The sequence below is a fragment of the Carcharhinus amblyrhynchos genome, chromosome 5, assembly GCF_965287045.1.
Source record: "Carcharhinus amblyrhynchos chromosome 5, sCarAmb.v2.hapA, whole genome shotgun sequence".
In the NCBI taxonomy this organism is placed as follows: domain Eukaryota; kingdom Metazoa; phylum Chordata; class Chondrichthyes; order Carcharhiniformes; family Carcharhinidae; genus Carcharhinus; species Carcharhinus amblyrhynchos.
In genome coordinates this window covers 103,529,848-103,548,787 of record NC_137328.1, presented here as the reverse complement: position 1 = coordinate 103,548,787, position 18,940 = coordinate 103,529,848, and the positions used below count along the sequence as shown (strand labels likewise).

Below are 18,940 nucleotides of genomic sequence, written 5' to 3'. Positions count from 1 at the left end.
AATGTGATCAATATTTTTAACCTGTAGTGATAAGGGAAAAATGATCTCATGACTTCCGTTAGGAGACTTTTGTCAGGGTTTTTTTTTAATTAACTGGTTGCTGAACTCTAATTTCAGTCATGTAGCCTAGTCCTTTCCAACTTGTCTCTAATGGACAATCCTTAACTGCACTTTACCATTATTTTCTGCCCCTCTTTTTTGTTTGGAGGGGTGGAAGGGGAGAAGCCTTTGACCTCAGTTGTTCAGTTTTGGATGGGGAATAAAGTTTTGCATCTTAATCCAAATTCAAACTCATGGAGTCATGAGATTTACCCCAGAGTTCAGCTGCTTTGATCTGGGGGTGGGTGGAAAGACATTAATGAATTTGATCTTCTTGTCGAGGCCAGGGCCACAGACTTATAGATATGCTGAGAAATAACCACCTCGCATAACTGATCTATAAGCGAATCCAGGATTATGTGGAGTAGGCAGAGAAATGGATTTATGGCCATGACCTTATTGAATGGTGGACAGGCTTGAAAGGCCAAACACTGTACTGTCGCTTCTATTTCTTATGTTCTTGTGTCTCTGCGTTCTTATTCCTCTGCATTTTCAAGATCAATCAGTGCATGGAAGTTTATTACTAAATGATTTTGGGTGTTACAAGTTTATTTGAATATAGGTGTGATCATGTTGAAGTAGTTCTGGATGGATGTGCTATGGTGGGCTGAATGTCATCTTTAATATCATCTTCAATTATTCCAAATCCTTGTTGAAGGAATTAAATTGTATATCAAAGGTTGGATAGCAAACACTGTTGTTTTAGGGTTCCTACTTTGACTGTGCTGTTGTGGGAAGCTGCCTCCTACAGGTGGGAGCCACACACTTACGATGACGTGAAAATGCCAGATTAAGAACATTCCTCGGATAGCTGTTGTACTGCTCAGGCTGTGTTTAAAAAGTGGCTTCCTATTAGACTGGAATTATAATTTTGCGTGGTGCAAAGTACAAATAATGTGAATTACCTACTCTTGTATTAGTACACTTGCCTTTACTGTCACTGTTGCATTTGTGCATATTTGAAATCATCTTGCATTGATGCACAAGTGGTGGTGTAATGACAGTGTTAAATTTTCATTTGAGTTTACGGTATTTTAATCAATATCATCTTCTTAGACTACACTATAAAATCTAGTTTGAGAAATGGTATAATACAACATTGAATTTAATGCTGCTAATATTTTGGATAGAGGTTTTACATTGAGACGCTTTCAGAGAATATGCTAGAATAGTGGTAATGTTACTAGTGATCAGAGGTTCTGGAAAATAATTCAAGGTGAGTCCAAATGGACACATGGTAGTTTCACGGAAAAGGCCTGGAAATAAAAAGCCATCAGTAAAGATGACCGTGACCTGTTGGATTGTTGTGGAAACCTGCTTGCTTTACCTGGCACATGTGTAACTCCAGCCCCACATGCAACATATTTGACTCTTAATGGCCCTCCATGTCCTAGCAAGCCAGTCAGTTGTATCACAACTTTCTCTAGACGGCCAAAGATGGGCAGTAAATGCAGTGATTGTTATTTTAATTCATATGTTGAGAAGCAGTACTGTATTCTTTTCCAGTATTGGCATTGTTTCTGCATTAAGAAGTCCTATGTCAGGCATCACATGAATTGATGTATAGTTAAAGTGTTGGATGGGAAATCCCAGCTAAGTGGAGAGAAAAGATGATTTTCTAGAGTTAAATCCAGTAGTAAGTTGGCTGGTCAGAATGATGCCCAAGCAGAGATGTATTTCTCACGCCAAAAACAGATGAAGAGGAATATCTTCAGCTAGCGAGCACTGAATCTGTCAAACTCTCTGCCGCAGAAGGCTGTGGAGGCCAGGTCTTTGGGTGTCTTTTAAGACAGGTTCTTGATAAGGCGATCGGGGTAATGGGGAAAAGGCAGGAGGCTGAGAAAATATCAGCCGTTATTGAATGGCAATGCAGACTCGATGGGCCGAGTGGCCTAATTCTCCTCCTATGTCTTAAGGCCTTATGGTCTCTTAAGCAGTTAATTATTTTCAGTGCTGATTCTCATCAGCCTGTTGCGAAGGTCAATAGTTGGTCTCAATAAGACATAGCCCTTTAAGCAATTTCATCTATCAATCTTGTTACCCCAGGCAGTGTGTTCAGTATTGATAACATATTTGATCATTAGTATTCAAATTTCATTTATTCATTGTTGCGTGATTCTGTTGTACTTGGCTGTAATGCACTTCAGAAATAATCCTTTAGCTGTAAAACACTTGGAGTACTTTGGATGTAGTTCATTTGTAAATAAATTTTATTTTGTGGAATAATAGCCTGTAACTTTAGCTTTAAACTACTTGACAAAACTAGAGCAAAAATAAGTACTGTAGATGTTGCAAACCAGAAATGAAAATGGGAACTGCGGTCAGGCAATATTTATGGGCACAAACCAAAGCTTGAACCTTATTGTGTTTTACATGAAGTTTTATATTTATCCTGAAGAGGGCTCTGAATATTAAAACAGAAAAATGTGCTGACTTTGAGACAATGTGTATCTGTAGTTTTTTTTGTCCTTTGGATTTTTCTTGTCACTCATGAAGGTACTGATTTCTATTGGCTACAATTTCACGAACAGCCTATTGGAAATCTTGCCCATTCAGCCATTTTTTTCTGTCGGATCCCAGACAGGGGCCAGAAACAGCTATTGAACTTTAAAGGGCATCGTGTTCACATGTGAAATTTCTCAACAAACGTTAATGGTACGAAATGATCAGGAACTTTTGTTGTAGTAAGATGTACATGTCACTCAGGTTTTCATTTTCAACAAAGTAATGAAGTGATTGTAATGTCTTCAGGACTTTGATACAAGTCAGAGGTCAGATTGCTGTCTGAGCCATGCAAGCCACCACCATCTGTGATAACTGACTCTAAACTACTCCAGTTTAGGGGAGAGATTTGCTAGAGTTCCTGACTGTTATACAGTGATACTCCTTTTGGGAGTATATGTCCATTTGGACACTAAGCAAGGACATGATCAGGCTAGCAAGTATGACTGGAGAGCCTGCTGACACACACCATGAAGTCTGAACTGATGAATGATAATTTTGGCAAGTTATTAAAGATGGTCCACAGAATTTCAATAAGGAAGCTTGCAAGAGAAAGAAAATAGTTTAAACATGGATAGATTTCTTGGGTGGAACCTGTATTTTTACAGGTGGGGATGCAGAGAGTTTTTAACTCATTGCATTGAAATGTCTCAAAGCCATTTATACTGAATGAATAATTTCAGAATGTGCACAACTGAAATTTGTTCCTAGCCCTTTAAACATGAATATCTTTGATGTTTATTTCATTCACTATTTTGGATTCTACTTATATTCCTTCAACCCCTTCCCCAGATATAGATATATTTATATTGTTTTGATTGGTACATCATAATACCTACTTGAATTCTGAGGAAATGGATTTATCTTTTGCAGCCATTTTAATTTATACAAAAATTATTTTCTAATTATCGTCAGCCAGCCTGAGAGATTCAGTTTAATTCTCCATGCAAATTGAGTCCTTGCTGAACTTTCCCGAGACCCTGGAATTGAAACTGTTGCTGGTTGGGAGTAAAATGCTCAGGCTTTTTGTTTTTTGTCTTTGATATAGATAAGTTTTGTACTAAAACTACAATTTAAAAAAAAGACTTCCTAGTTGGCAAGCTAAAGTGCTTAGATTTGTTTAATTTCTTGATTGGCAAGTATTCTTCAAGTCTCTGCATTTTGGGTTGCCTGCCACGTGGGCATTTTTATTATTGAAATACACTGAGACTGAAATATGAGCTGTCTAATGTAATGCAGAGTCGTCTTTGTTCTGCACCTGTAGTCTGACCTGAGGGGATAGATGGAGTCAGGTTCTGAGTTGGATTGCTAGTGGAGGAAAGCAGTTCAAGGAAGGCTTTGATTCTATTTTCGCTGAACCAGCTTAGCTGCTTCCTGCATTTGGCAGCTTGAAGTAGTTTGCTCTCCATAATGTTAAGTTCAAATACAGAGAATATTATATAGTGTGTCTCCAACAGACATCGACATTTTCTGAATTAGAAATTCCCCCTTAAGTACAAGTTGGATTTTTATCAATGAGATTTAGCCACATTTCCAATCTAGTCTTCTGTGCCTCTTCTCTCCACACGCCACTATCCCACCCCCACTAGATAGAAATCCCTAACTCAGCAAATATTTGAGCTTGCCTGGGTTAATGTTTAAAGAGAGATCTTTATCATTAGTTAAATGCAGACCACTGACTGTGCTGCAAGTACAGAACTTGGGTTCATTTTTAATTATTAACTTTGTGCTCTGCAAAGGTATCTGCACACTCGTTTCAAAGAGTTCATTTATTAGTCGCATGCGTTTCATGACTTGCTAATCTCAAGAACCCAATGTTCAGATACAGGCCCTCATGTATTCGACGTTGAAAGTGTGGTACTTCTGCGGCACTAAACTGTACCTTGAAACCACATGGGTAAGGCAGTAGGCAATTCAGCTTAGTTGTTTTTTCAAGCTGTTCAGGGCTACGTAGTTACCCAAGCTAATGTGAGCTATCTGCTCAAGAATATGATCGTGCTACCTAATGAAGCAGAAAAGCCATATTGATGCATAATACAAGATGTAAGCTTACCTACGAATGTGTATTTCTTTAAAAATCTTATTTGTAGATTCACCTCCAGAATTACAGTATGATTTTTCAATGAAATGTGATTTTTTTTTTTCTTTGTCCCCTGAACCCCATCCTCAGTGACTAGCCTTCCAATATATCTGGCATTTGGCCAGATCATGCAGAGCAGTGGAAAATCACCTGTCCGTCACTTGTTCTGTCTGTGCTAGCTTAGCATATGCTGTCGCAGCAAGCTAGACTGGTTTGAGTTGAGTATTAACCTGATTGTATAAGTGAGAGAATCCAGGGTTTGGGATCCTTTGTTAAAGCCCTAAAGGCATAAAAAATTGCTACCCTGGTTGTGGAACTTCAGTTTGATTCTAGTTTTAAAACTATATTTTTTCACTTGCATAACTTAAAAAGTAAGGAGATTTTATTCTGTACCATCGTATTTTATCACACTGTGCCTTTCCAAATTAGTTTATTACAGTTCAGTTTAAATGTAGGCTTTTCAAACTTGAAATGCTTAAATAAATTTTAAAATCAGTAGTGTTTGTATGAAGCTTGCAGAAAAGCAGCAACTGCTTCATTATATATTTAGTGGAAAAACCTTTTTTCAATTTTGTGTATTGTACGAACAGCAGTAGATCGCCTCCTTTTTCTCCCATTGGAGTTGTCCTCCAAATTTAGTTTATTTTTATTCGTTTGAGATGTGGGTGTCACTGCCAGGGCATTCCTAATTGCTCTTGAAACTGGTGGTTTGCCACCTTTTTAAAGTTTTAAAGTTTATTTATTAGTGTCACAAGTAGGCTTACATTCATTCTGCAATTAAGTCACTGTGAAAATCTCCTACGTGCCACACTCTGGTGCCTATTTGGGTACACTGAGGGAGAATTTAACATGGCCAGTGCACCTAACCAGCATGTCTTTTGGTCAGTGGGAGGAAACTGGAGCACCCAGAGGAAACCCACACAGAGAGACAAGGAAAATATGCAGACACCTCAGTGGGCCAGGCCAGAAATTGAACCTGGGTCCTTTGGTGCTGTGAGCCACCAGTGCTAAGCACTGCCACTATGCCCACCTTCTTGAACCACTGCAATCTGTGATGCAGGAATACCCTATGGTGCAGGTACACCCATCATGTGCGTATTATTATTCAGTTTACTGTTGCAAATAGACAGGTGATTAGTGACAGAAATGTTTTTAAATTTGAAAATGTGTAAAAGATTCTTTGAGGAAAAGCATTTTCTTGCTTTAAATAACATGTCATCATTGTGTGGTTGGCTTTTGTTTGGGCTTTGTGTGGAATCTCTTAAGCATATTGGGCTGTTGTAAAGTGCCTGTTAACCTTTGAGATACAAAATAGCAGTAGTAAAGTGAAAGTCTCTGATCCAGTTTCTGAGTTGAGTTAAATAGAGGAATGTGCAGCTTATTGTTCACACTTCACGTTAGTTTGGACCTTCTATGATTTTTGTAAACTTATTTTAATAAGAGAAAGTGGATGTTTCAACCCACTCAATGCTAATTTTTATTCCAAGAGCATAGCTCTACATACGTGCAAGCAACTTTTGTAAAGAACTTTCTACTGGTTGGAAAAGTGTCCTTTGTTCTTCCAGCTGGGCATCACATTGTATTTAGATATCTGTTTCACCTGTATCGGTGAGATATTGGTAGCATTAAAATGCTGTGAATGTGTATTTAAAAACGTTGGTTAAATCCTTATTTGTTTAACTGGAATTTATATTTCAACTCTCTTTAAAACAATGCGTGGATATAATTAAATGTGTTGTAATTTTGTTCATGTTAGACATGTCATCAAGGATTCAAATAGGCCTGAAATAGTGTGAATGTTTCTAAATGTTAAAACTTCTTGTAATGGACTAGCCGTGTGTAGTGCTAGATGCATTGGGGAGCCTACGTGCTGCAGTTAAGCTTTTGTCAGGTTGCCAGAAGTGGGATGTACCAAGCTGGAAGCACTAGATATGAAATAGAAAATTATCAGTTAACTTACTCTGCAGGATTTTAGTCTGTTATCTGTTTTCGTTTTAATTTTTTTTCCCACATACTGAATTTTGGAACTGATACATAAATTGATACTGAAAGCCAGTGGATATAGGAAATGAGCAGGAGTGGTCTGGTGACATTATCTTGATTGGATTGGCTGTAGTGTATGATGTAAGAGGTTATAGTGCAGCCCTTCATAGGTTTTAAAATGAATTCCAAGACACCATTATAAAAAGACTGCATTTCTTCTTATGATTGACCCTGAACAGCAATGTTTGAATCTTGATGTGCAACACAATTTGGAATATGGAAGAACTAGAATTAGACTATCGTAGAACAGAAATTCACTGTGCCACAGATTTGATGTTTTACATAGAAATGGATCCACCAGGTAATTCTATAGTAAAACCAAAACAGCACTGGTTTTAATGTAGGTGTTTGTGTGTGTAACCTGACAATAACGGAACTGTCTCTTTTTAAAGTGATTATTGAAGGTTAGAGTTGTTAAACGTTTACATTTTCAGACTACACAAAGCACAGTTATTGTTGATGATGAATGTTCCTCCACCCCCACCCTTTGTACTGGATACGATAACTTCAGAGCTGTGGGGTACTTCAGTCATGGCTTATAACTCCATTTAACAGTAAATGGGACTAGTCGTTTTTTATTCTTGTCAGGCAATGCTGGATAATGAAGGAAATGTGCAACAAAACCAAAATCTTATCTATATAGTGAAGTATTTGATATTTTTATCTTGCTATGGGGTTAGTAGTAAGCTGCTGGTACATCACTGCATTTTCCTGAAACTGAATTGACAACATTGCATTTTTCAAGAATTTATATAATGAGTCAACGGTTATTAGTCCCTAGTATTGACTCTAATGACGCTTCTGGGAATGCACAGAAAAATTGTATTTTTTATTTGATAAATCATCATAAAGATATTTTATTGAGACAAGTGGAAGATTCAATTGATGCTATTAAAACAATATACATACATCTGCTGTTCACTTATGCTGTGAAATTGCAGTTTGTTTGCAGAAAAAATCAATTTTAAGAGCAAAGTTGTTTAATCCTGAATTACTTGTGCAGTACCAGGAAGCATTTCTATATATTTCTGGAGCTACATTGAAATGTTAAACTCGAATACTTAATTACGCCATCTGCTTTTAGTTTTGGTTGTACTTGATTAATACTAATAAAAAGAACCTTGGTTAAATGTTTAGCTTTATTACAAATTCTTGCATCTAAAATTGTTGAAATTTAATGGAAATAGTTTTATACAAACTTGCAGGTGATTTTTGTAGATGCACGTTCAACAGAATTCGCTGAAATCACCTTCACTTTTTAAATGTGCATTTTTAATAACCAGTTTTGTGGTTGGCGTGAAATACGTCCCAGTGATCATACTTAAGCTTCAGATAAAATCCTATAAAGAACTGGGCTATGCTTAGTAATGTGTCTATATTAATGACTAATCTTTGAAGGCTTAATGTCCACTGAAGCTGAAAAAATCCTGCGGTATTGTTTTTATTGGCTGTAGGGTCTGTTTCTGTATGCCTCATTTAAACAGCTTTTTGAGCAAGGTTTCAGTGCAGTGCCTTAACTCTTTCATTGTCATTTTCACCCCCACAACTAAGGTGCTTAAATGATTCTTAAATATATTTTGAAGTAGTTTTTTGGAAATTATATCCATAAATTTGAAATTATGAAGCCAATTTTTGAAGATAAATGAGAATATTTGAAAAATGTTGAGAATTTCTGATTTTAATATATCCATTGTATATCTGTCAAACACATTATAGTTTGCTTTTGACTAAAGCAATGAATTGAATACCTAATTAGCAATTTTTACCATTGACCTTATTTCCTGCTGATCATCTAATACCAGTTAAGGTGGTTATGTTAAAGTGTGCTTTTTTTGTTTGAGCAAAACCCTTCAATCTAGGTATCTCTGTATTTCGATACTTATTTCTTTTTAATTAGCTGCTTCTGGTTTGACCCAGTTTGTGCATCACTTAAAAATGTCTTTAGATTGGTACTATCGCACTTCATCTCTCAAAATTATCCATGATATTTCAGTATTAATCTAGCTTGGTGGTTAGATTGCAATTAGGCATTCATTGATGATTACCAACTGACAGCATCATACATTTTGAAAATATATTAATGTCAGGAGTTGCAGTATTTTGGTCTGCTGTCATCGATGTTCTGAGTTTTTGGATAGCAAAAGCATCCTTCGGACTGAAGGACTTGAGGATAGGGGAGAATGTGGGGGAGCGGAATGGTTGACATCATTGCAGATAGATTATATCTCCATATTGTATAAAAGATGTATTTTCTTGAATGCTTATAGAAAGAATATGTTCCACTACTGCATTTTAAGTTAGCTGACTGAATCCAGAATACCAGATTTCTAGTTTGCTGCTAAAATATGCAGTTTTGTACTGTTAATGTAACACATTTCATTATAAAGAAGTTGAACATAACCTGATTTTTAATTAGAGCCAACTGTAATGCACTAAAATCTTTTAACGACTGCATGTGCAATTAGATTTTTGAGTGCAGTGAGTTGAAGGTATGTACGTTCTTTGTGGCTCCCTGGTGGATGATGAAACTTCTAATTCCCAGTACATTTTTCACATGATGTCATTGGAGCATTATAAAGCAGATTTATACAGGGAAAAAAATGAAAATGTTTTCTGAAATTGTGTTCTTTATAATCTCTGCAGCTTTGCCTCCAAAACCACCAAAACCCACACCTGTAACTAATAACGGGATAAACAGTAACATGTCTCTGCAGGATGCTGAATGGTACTGGGGAGACATTTCAAGGTAAGTCTGTAACTTCGATATAGTTCCATTCTGGTTTAGGAATATAGAGAATACAGTAAGCACGACAGTTCATTATATCAAGTTAACTGGTTTGCATCTGTTCCAAACCACATGCCAGTCCAACGCCAGCATCTCCACATCCAAGCCTAACTATCAGAGTTGCAATGCAGAAAATGATTTAACATAAAGTCTGATGATAGCAAACCAGAAAGTACTGGAGTGATATACATATCAGAAAGAACTGACGGGGCTGGATGCTGTTTTCTCTTGGAAAAATAGAGAAGAGAGATGACCTGATAGATCAGTATAAGATAGTCTCTGAGAAATCCATAAGGAATTCAGAGGACGACTCTTTCAAAAGAAAGTGGCAAAATTGTGGAACTCAGTACCACACGATGTGCTTGAGCAAATATTTGATGCATTTTAAAGTGAAGCTCGGCATGCACATAAGGGAGAAGAGAATAGAGGGTCAATTTAAATGAGGAAAGATGGGTTAACGCTCAAGTGGAGCATAAATGTTAGCATGGGTTGGGTGGATCAAATGGCCTGTTTCTGTGCTGAAATTCCATGTAATATTTGTAATACAAAGCTGGTAGTTTGCAGTTATGAATGGAATTTTCTTGGAATGTGGATTGATTGAGAATGTGTTCCCAAGGAAAGGATGAGTACCTACCATAGTGTGGCTGGGGGCGGGGGGGTGACATTTAATTCCCAAAATACCAACTTTGCATTTTGCCTCCCCCCACCCCCAACCGCCACCAAAAAAGATTTATGTAAAGGTATTTTCCCTGCTTGATAAATTCATAGCCAGTATCTTGCTAGATTCACTTGGCTAGATGGCAAGCATGTGGATCAGATTAACGGTAAGAGCATGGGATATAATCGCTGTTCCAGCTGAGGTAGACTCGGCAGGCCTCCTTGCCCTATCTGTAGTTTATTTTTTAAAAAATGGCATTTTGCCATTATGCGGCAAATAATGGCCAAGGACCTGCCTTCAGGCAGAGAACTCCAGAAGGTGGTGATCTTGCTGGGTACTACTTCATGCAGAATTTAGAACTGTGCAGAATGGTTGTCTAATTGAACTATTTTCCTATCTTTTCTTCTCCCCGTACCCGCAGAGAGGAGGTCAATGAAAAACTGCGAGACACTGCTGATGGTACCTTTTTAGTCCGTGATGCTTCTACAAAAATGCATGGCGACTATACTCTTACCCTGAGGTAAATTTTCTGGACATTTGCTATGAACTATTTGTCCTTTTGCAGAATCTTGAAAAATATTATGTTAATATTTGTCACCTAAAACTTAAAAATGTGATTGTTTTCAGGAAAGGCGGCAACAATAAATTAATCAAAATTTTTCATCGAGATGGCAAATATGGCTTTTCAGACCCATTGACTTTCAATTCAGTTGTAGAACTTATAAATCACTATCGTCATGAATCGTTGGCACAGTACAACCCTAAACTAGATGTTAAATTGCTGTACCCGGTCTCCAAGTTTCAACAGGTATGTTCTGTTCTGGCATTTTTGGTCCAATTAATGGAAGAATCAGTTTTGTCATTAGCTTTGTGTATTGTTGAAGAGTGAGTCCTGGAGACAATAATACTTTAAAAGACATTGTATTCTTTTAAATTAGAACCAACTTGTTGCCCATATTTAAGTTACAAAGGAAACCTAATTGTATAATATTCAATGCTAACATAATGCTATTTGAGATCAGAGTTTTTAGGCTCGACCAGATGTTTAATTGTTGCCAATAATTTTGTATCACATTTCCTGCATTTTATTTTTCAGGATCAGGTAGTGAAAGAGGACAACATTGATGCAGTGGGCAAGAAATTGCATGAGTATCACACTCAGTACCAGGAAAAGAGTAGAGAATATGACAGGCTTTATGAAGAATGTACAAGAACATCTCAAGTGAGTTTTTTGCCACTAAACTAGTTGCTTCTATTAAAATTTAGTCTTTTTTTCCTTCAAATTCTGAGTGACATCTCAGTGAAATATTTGAATGGATGGTTGTGTTTCTTGTTTGAATTCAGAATTATTCTCACTGAAATCCGATCCGTTTTATCAATAAAATAAAACATTCTTCACTTTACCAAAATCATCATGTTTGCTGATTTGTTTTGTTTTCAATTAGGAAATTCAAATGAAAAGGACTGCTATTGAAGCATTTAATGAAACAATCAAAATATTTGAAGAGCAGTGTCAAACACAGGAAAGGTACAGCAAGGAGTATATTGAAAAATTCAGGCGAGAAGGAAATGAAAAAGAGATCCAGAGGTTTGTAATTTTTTGAGGTTTAGTCTTGGTTTGGTAAATGGATTTTAAGAAATCTGTTTTTGGTAAGTGATGTGTCAATATGTTTTACAGCCAGTGAGGTACTTCAGAAGTGTAGTCCTTGTCATAGGAAACAGCACAGAAATGGGCCATATGGTCCAACTTTCCATCCTGACATTTGTTTCATTTGAGCTCCCTCCTTTCATTATTCATCTAATTTTATCATACAGGCCTCCTCTCCAGTTCATTACTACTTCCCATCCCCTCTCATATTCCTCCATTTCCTTCTCCCTCATATACATTGAACGTCTTCTTAAATAGATCAGTGATCTGATTCACCCACTCCATCTGGCAGTGAATTACATATTTGCATTATTGTGTAAATTCCTCACAAATTCTTCCTTTGATTCATTGGTAGTTATCTTATGTTTATGCTGCTTTGTTCTAGACTTGTCCACAATTCACTCTATGAAACCTCTTTGTTACTTCCTAAGTCATCTTTTCCAGAGAAGAGCACTAGGCCCCAGTCTGAACGTTGCATTCTCAAAATTACAAAGGTGCTAATAGAAATCTTCCTGCACTTCTGCAATGCTTCGTTATCTTTCTATAGCATGGAGCCAGAACTACATTCAGTGCTTCAAATGTTGTCTAACCAGGTGCTGACAACGGATGTATGTTGCACCCAATGCGTAGCACTGTCTACTCCTTTAGAATTAGATACTTGTTAGCTAAACATGACCCATGTAGAAATCTGTATTGACTTTTTTTTTTGTTATCTGATCTTTTAGCAAATATTCTGGTATCCTACTGTTAAACTAATTGGTCTATATTAGTTTCCTGGATTATTCATCAACAATTTTTTGACGATAGAAAATATGTATCTATATGCCAATCCTCTCCTCACCTTCTGTTTTCTTACTGGGAAACTCTGCAATCTCTTCCCTAGTTCTTGAGTAACCATAGGTACATCTTTCTGGATGGAGGATTTTGCCCTCTAGTTTTGCTCATTTCTCTTGACTATCTTTCTATCACTAATATTCCTCTTGTAGTTGCCATCCTCCTTTATTAGATTCTTAAATGAAAACTGAACCAAAATATTTGTTCAATATCCATAACCATTTCAGTATAAGCTCCTGTACTTGTCTTTTAGTGTTCTACCCTATCTTCATTGTGTTTTTGTTCTAGCTGTTCATATTCACTTGATATGCCGCCTTGGTCTTTTTGTTTGGATTTACCTTTAATAGATCTCTTCAAGGCTAGTTTCCTTATACCTTCTAAAACATAACAAAAAAATATGGTGAAGGGGCAATTTTTTTTTGTAGGTAATCAAGGTTGTATAGTCACTGGATTGGTTGTTTGCAGTTTAATGCTGATGTGTGTAGTTTCATTCAAATTCGGCGTTGCTCATGTTTTGCTATTTTTCTCTAGAATTATGGTAAATTACGAAAAGCTGAAGTCCCGCATCAGTGAAATTGTTGACAGCAAACGGAGATTAGAAGAAGACTTGAAGAAACAAGCAGCTGATTATCGGGAAATTGACAAAAGGATGAACAGCATTAAACCCGACCTGATTCAATTAAGAAAGACAAGAGACCAGTATCTTACGTAAGCAAAGTATTTATTATTTAAACCTTCAAGTGCTGGAAACGCGCAGCAGTTCAGGCAGCATCTGTTGAGGGAGAAACAGTTAGCAGACACATTCTGCTCCCATCTCCACTGTTGCCTGAGATATTAAGTATTTCCAGCCTTTTTGGTTTTGATTTCAGATTTGGAGAATTTCACTTTTTTATATCGGTATCAGTGGTGGTCAAAAAAGGCACAGGTGCTTTATAAATAGAGCAGTTGAGAATAAGGTTCTTACTCGATGCTTAGGTCAAAACCTTAGCATCAACTTTCAAACTCTTTATGGCTCAATTGCATCATTTGTAATTGGGTTACAAATAAAATGCATCACTGCAGCATACCGAAAAGGGAAAAGAACAAAAAGTTAACTCAATTCTTGGAGTCTGTATATATATTTTGTTGAATGTAGTAATGGAAGTATCTACAGTCATGGCTAATTTGAGTAAAGGAACATGGTATGGAAAGTCTGAAAGGAATATTCAAAGCAGCATTCTAAGTACCAGAAAATACCCTTAAGTTCAATAACACTCACCCCCCCCTCCCCACAATAATACAATTTATTTTGTTTTTGAAGGTGGTTGACACAGAAGGGTGTTCGACAAAAGAAGATCAACGAGTGGCTTGGTATCAAAAATGAAAATGCTGAAGAGTAAGTCACTTCAATTTCATATCTCTAAAAGCGTACACACACTTTCAGGTGTTTTGTTGCTCTTTATAATTGAAAATATTATATTTCTTTTAGCCAATACTCTATGGTAGATGATGATGAAGATCTGCCTCATCATGATGAACGAACGTGGAATGTAGGGAATATTAACAGGACTCGGGCAGAGAGTCTGCTGAGGGGAAAGCGGGATGGAACATTCCTAGTCCGAGAGAGCAGCAAGCCAGGCTGTTATGCTTGCTCTGTTGTGTATGTATATTCATCATTTGAAGCAGATATGTTAGAAATTGAAAGCAAAAAGCTTGCATATATAGTGATTTAACATCCTACTAAGCCTATAACAAAGTGCTTCTCATGCATGTGAATTATGAGTAGGCCCTTAGAAACTGTTGTTAGAAGTGAACATGCAGCCATTTTTCAGACAGCAGGATTACCTAAACATCTTTTTGGCGTTGGATGACATGGAACCTCAATTCAACACTCAAGGCTGACCTCCAATAGTGTGGCATTCTTTCAGTATTGCATTGGAGTGCCAGCCATGTTATACCCTGAAGTGTGGCTGAACCGACAATTTTGTGATTTAGAGAAAAAATGCTACCAACAGCTGGCGACAGCTGGAATGTTACCACTGTTCCTGCTAGTGGGATTTTTCTATCCTGCTGCAGTGAACGGAGATGTGGCTGAGCACCCATGCATGGCACAAATAGCCAATAAGATCGCGCTTTGAATATCCCTTTCAACCAATAATTTGACTAGATCCCTTGTGACAATTTCTGATATTGTCTTTGTCCCCATATTTTCATCCTTTCTCATCGTCATCTCTGCCCGATTTTTCTCATCTCCGTACCAATGTAATGTATATAAACCTGTGGACTGACGTTCAGGCAGTCTTTTCAACCCAGATCAAATGTTGCACCCTTTCTCATAGCAATATCACTGTTTTGTTAGAGCATATTTTTCATCCCTTAGTACAAAGCAAAATACTGCAATGGTCTGCAATGTTGCTAAAGCTGAAATGTGTAGTGTTCTATCAGAAATAAAATAGGAAGTTTTTTCCTAAGAAAGCTCTTAAAGTTTGCTTGTTGTTATTTCTAATGCATTTCAGTGTTAGTAATGTCTGTTTCCTTTTTGTAGGGTCGATGGTGATGTGAAACACTGTGTCATAAATAAAACCCCCACAGGATATGGATTTGCAGAGCCATACAATTTGTACAACTCACTTAGAGAACTGGTGCTACATTATCAGCACACATCGCTTGTACAGCATAATGACTCCCTCAATGTCACACTAGCCTATCCAGTATATGCTAATCAGAGAAGATGAGAGCTGAACATCTTGATTTTTGACTGTCGGACATGAGGTCATTGAAAATGGCTCTTTACTCCTTTACTCTGATTCAGTTTGACTCCTGTTCAGAAGACAGAGTGCAAAGTTGACTTCAGATTTAACTGGGAAAGGCAACCGTGTGGAGCTGTGAATGTAAATTCCTAAAGTGCTTTTTTAAGAAAGCACAAGCTAATTGAGGACTGCTAAACTATCCCCTTTTTGGGGATGTCGGGGCCTATTTTTATTGGTGCTTGTTTACATTCTTCAAAATGATTTACCAGCTGGAATGTCGGATGCTGCAAATCCATGGATATAAAAAAAACTGAAGAACGGACTTGAAATGTCAATTTTATCCAGTGGTGATGTGTGTTTCTTTGATCCTGACTGAGGGAATATATCAGAATGGAACGACCTGTTTGAAAAACAAATGGGGACTTTATCATGTGTAGCAAACTGGCACTTTGAAAATCTGTACCAGAATTAAGACGAAAGGGAATGCTTTGTTTGGTAGGGGGAGGAAATGGACGCTTAGAACAAACAAAGTGCCAGATTGGTAGAATTCAGGCTATGTAAGCCTGCTTTATAAACTGTTTAAAACCTGAAGGAAAAGACTTCAACAAAAAGTGGCACACAGTATATAAAATCATTGTAAATAATACGTGTACGGATTATGTCACTCTGGGAGAGTCGATCAAGTAAAATGGTATCAACCTAACCATACCAGATTTTGCATTCTGTGTTTTCCTATTTTAAAGCTGATGTGTTTTTTCAGACATTGCTATGCAGGGCTGCATATTGCATATCATATTGCATATTTTCAGAAAAAAATACCCACAATATAAGCTTTGTTTTGTTGCCTTTAAGTGTTGTTAGTTGTTATAATAATCTTCTGTTGAGTGTTTTCAAAACACAAAGCGTGCCTGTGAATGCAACTTCTAAAGTTGGGAGGGAAGGGAGAAGATACTGATGCATCTGAAGCTTTATTAATGCTATCTTGTGTAGCATATTTGGCTATGTTAAGCCAAGAATGGAGGAAAAAAACTTCAAACTTGCTTCAGATATTCTTCATTAAATGGCAATGATTTTTGTCATCCAGTTCAAAAATATATTTTAACCATGTTGCTTTTAGCCAATGCAACAATTTTTATCATGATGTATCCAGAAAACACTAAAGAAAATCTTCTTTTAAATAAATCAGACTTCCATTGTCAGGGCATAAGTTAACATTTTTAATGTATGTTACACTTTACTGCAACAGCTTGAAAACTGGAGCTCCCCATCTCCCTCAGATTGTATCCTTCCGAAAAAAAATTCAGGCTTTTAAAACCTAAGCTTTGTATTAGCTAATTGCTATTTCTTAATTTTCCTCGTCTTTCTTTTCAACGTTACCATTGTCCTGTACCGATGGGCCATTTAACTTTGTACCTCAATTGTAAAAAAATAGGCTTGTAATGGATGTAATTGCAACCCTGCAACAGAGCATCTAGTGGCCATGCTAGTGGAAAAAAAACATACTTGATATCAAAATCCTTTTATCCTCCAAAGCTCATTGCATTGCTTTACTTCCGTTTTATTGTTTCACACAATGCAAAAGCTGAAGTGTTTTCTAACTTGGTGTACATTTTGAGACTCCTGAAAAGAAGTCAAAATACCCCACCTGTTGTGCTAAGATTTTCAGCTGAAAAATGTAGCATAAAGTGGATAAAATTTGCCAGCTTTCTGGATCAGTTGGCCATGGGTTCAAAACCTTGGATTGTCAATTGTGTAACTCTGCTACTATTTACTCGTGGGTTTTTTTGCTATTCATGTCTGACCAGCTAGAGGGTACCTCATTTCACTTCACCTCCACAGTGAAGATGTGAAATACTAGTAAGCCAGTTGCCCACCTACAAGCACACTTTGGACCATCTAGCTGCAGGGTAATATTGGCTGCTGTTATGAAATTAGGTCATGATAACCTTGCTGCTAACTCACTGAAGGAGAATCAGTGGGAATTGGTAGATAGTGCAGGAACCTTTTTACGAGTGGGGGGGAGCAGAAGGGATTAATGGTAATAGGAGAAACAAAACTAGTTTTAAAACAATTATCTTGGAGCTGATCTTTCGTGAGGCTAAAATAAAGTACTGTACCATGAACTATGTAGCTACTAATGAAATCTGCGCATTGCATTACTTAAAAATATGGCATCCATAACTATGCAACTTCAGTTGTTACAGAGAACATGAGCCCAACTATGCTAAAAGACAATCAAGTAAATTTTAATATTTGTTTTAATTGTTCTACAGATCCAACAATTATGCAAATGGTGTTCAAAGATGATTCATTAATAATGAAAAATAATGAGGATTTGCTTACTATGTGCACAAGTTCTAGTTCAATTTACAAGTACAATGCATATCCTCTATGCAAAAAAATTCCACCTATTGTCAGCACGCTCAGAAATATAATTGTTTACTTAAGTACATGATACATAATGAAGCTATTAAATGTGAAGTATTAGACTTTCAATGAAAGACAAACTAGAGTTTGGGGTAATACCTTTTACTGTCCTATTGTGCACACCACTAATCCTACTGCACTTTTTGCAAACACTTCTAACTCCAGAATGCTTTAGCATTTGGTATTGTGAAACAATTTTGATACAGGAGGTCGCAGCAGGATAATTGTAGTTCCACTAGCACGCTTTATTTAAGCTCTTCCAAAGGTACCATGAGCTTTATAAATTTAATTCAACTGTTAAATGTTTGGATGTTGAGAACTGGTTATGCACAGAAATTTTCTTCTGTACCGAAACATTTGTTTCTATGTCTCTTGTGTATGTTCTGTATTTAGCTGTGTTTTTGAAGAAGCTTTGCTCCTTTAATGTGTGTAATGCTTCTTTGTTTTAATGGTACTACTGCTGTTGTGCTTTTTTTAAAAATGCATTGTGTGCCATTTTTGTTCAGTGTTGCATTTCTATGGAAGTTCCTTTTTTGTGGGCTATTCATATGGGTTTTCATGTGGAGATGCATATCTTAACAAGACTGATCTGAAAAGATATTAATCTTGTAATTATTCATGAGCCATTTCATTTCTTGAAGTAATAAATGTAGTTGCAGAATTTATGCTGATGTTGGGTGTTTTAAAAACTCCACCACCCTATACCAAATCTCCATTCTACAGGTTGCTGAGCTTGGCATTCACCAGAGTGACTGTACCTTGAGTGCTGGTTGGGCTAAATTCACTAAGGGGAAAAGGGTGAAACTCTTGGTTGTCCTCACACGGGACAACATTCAGTTTGATTTTCTTCTATTTGACCCGTTACTTCCAAAAGATACAAATACAACTTAAACACATTAGCCCTACTGTACACATTCACAGGTAAAGTCATTCATATTGTATGATTCATCACCATGAGACTGCAGTTGCTGCCCAATATGCTGCTATTTTTCAATCCTTAGAAATTCAAAAACTCCATTAGTTGAATAATGTTTGTAAAGTAGTCGAGATTGCTTTGTTTAAAAAGCCTATTGCTTATTTTATTTTCTTTGAATATTGAGAGGATAGCAGGACAAGATGTAGCTTGTCTGAGAAG

General features: G+C 36.9%; 1 protein-coding gene across 4 annotated transcripts in view; it reads left to right on the top strand.

The window, feature by feature from the left end:
• pik3r1 (phosphoinositide-3-kinase, regulatory subunit 1 (alpha)) overlaps positions 1-18,470 on the top strand; it is a 76,862-nt gene extending 58,392 nt beyond the window's left edge. For 2 of the 4 annotated variants that reach the window (XM_080189359.1, XM_080189360.1), the window contains 9 exons: positions 9,368-9,470; positions 10,589-10,687; positions 10,795-10,975; positions 11,264-11,389; positions 11,613-11,755; positions 13,181-13,357; positions 13,950-14,024; positions 14,118-14,288; positions 15,174-18,470. In XM_080189359.1, coding sequence (XP_080045485.1) covers positions 9,368-9,470; positions 10,589-10,687; positions 10,795-10,975; positions 11,264-11,389; positions 11,613-11,755; positions 13,181-13,357; positions 13,950-14,024; positions 14,118-14,288; positions 15,174-15,363 — 1,265 coding nt within the window. In that variant the 3' untranslated portion in view covers positions 15,364-18,470. Of the gene's footprint in view, positions 1-4,384; positions 4,499-6,728; positions 7,026-9,367; positions 9,471-10,588; positions 10,688-10,794; positions 10,976-11,263; positions 11,390-11,612; positions 11,756-13,180; positions 13,358-13,949; positions 14,025-14,117; positions 14,289-15,173 lie in introns of those variants that run through there. The other 2 variants (XM_080189362.1, XM_080189361.1) reach the window with 2 other exon arrangements.
• Positions 18,471-18,940: the final 470 nt, after the last annotated feature.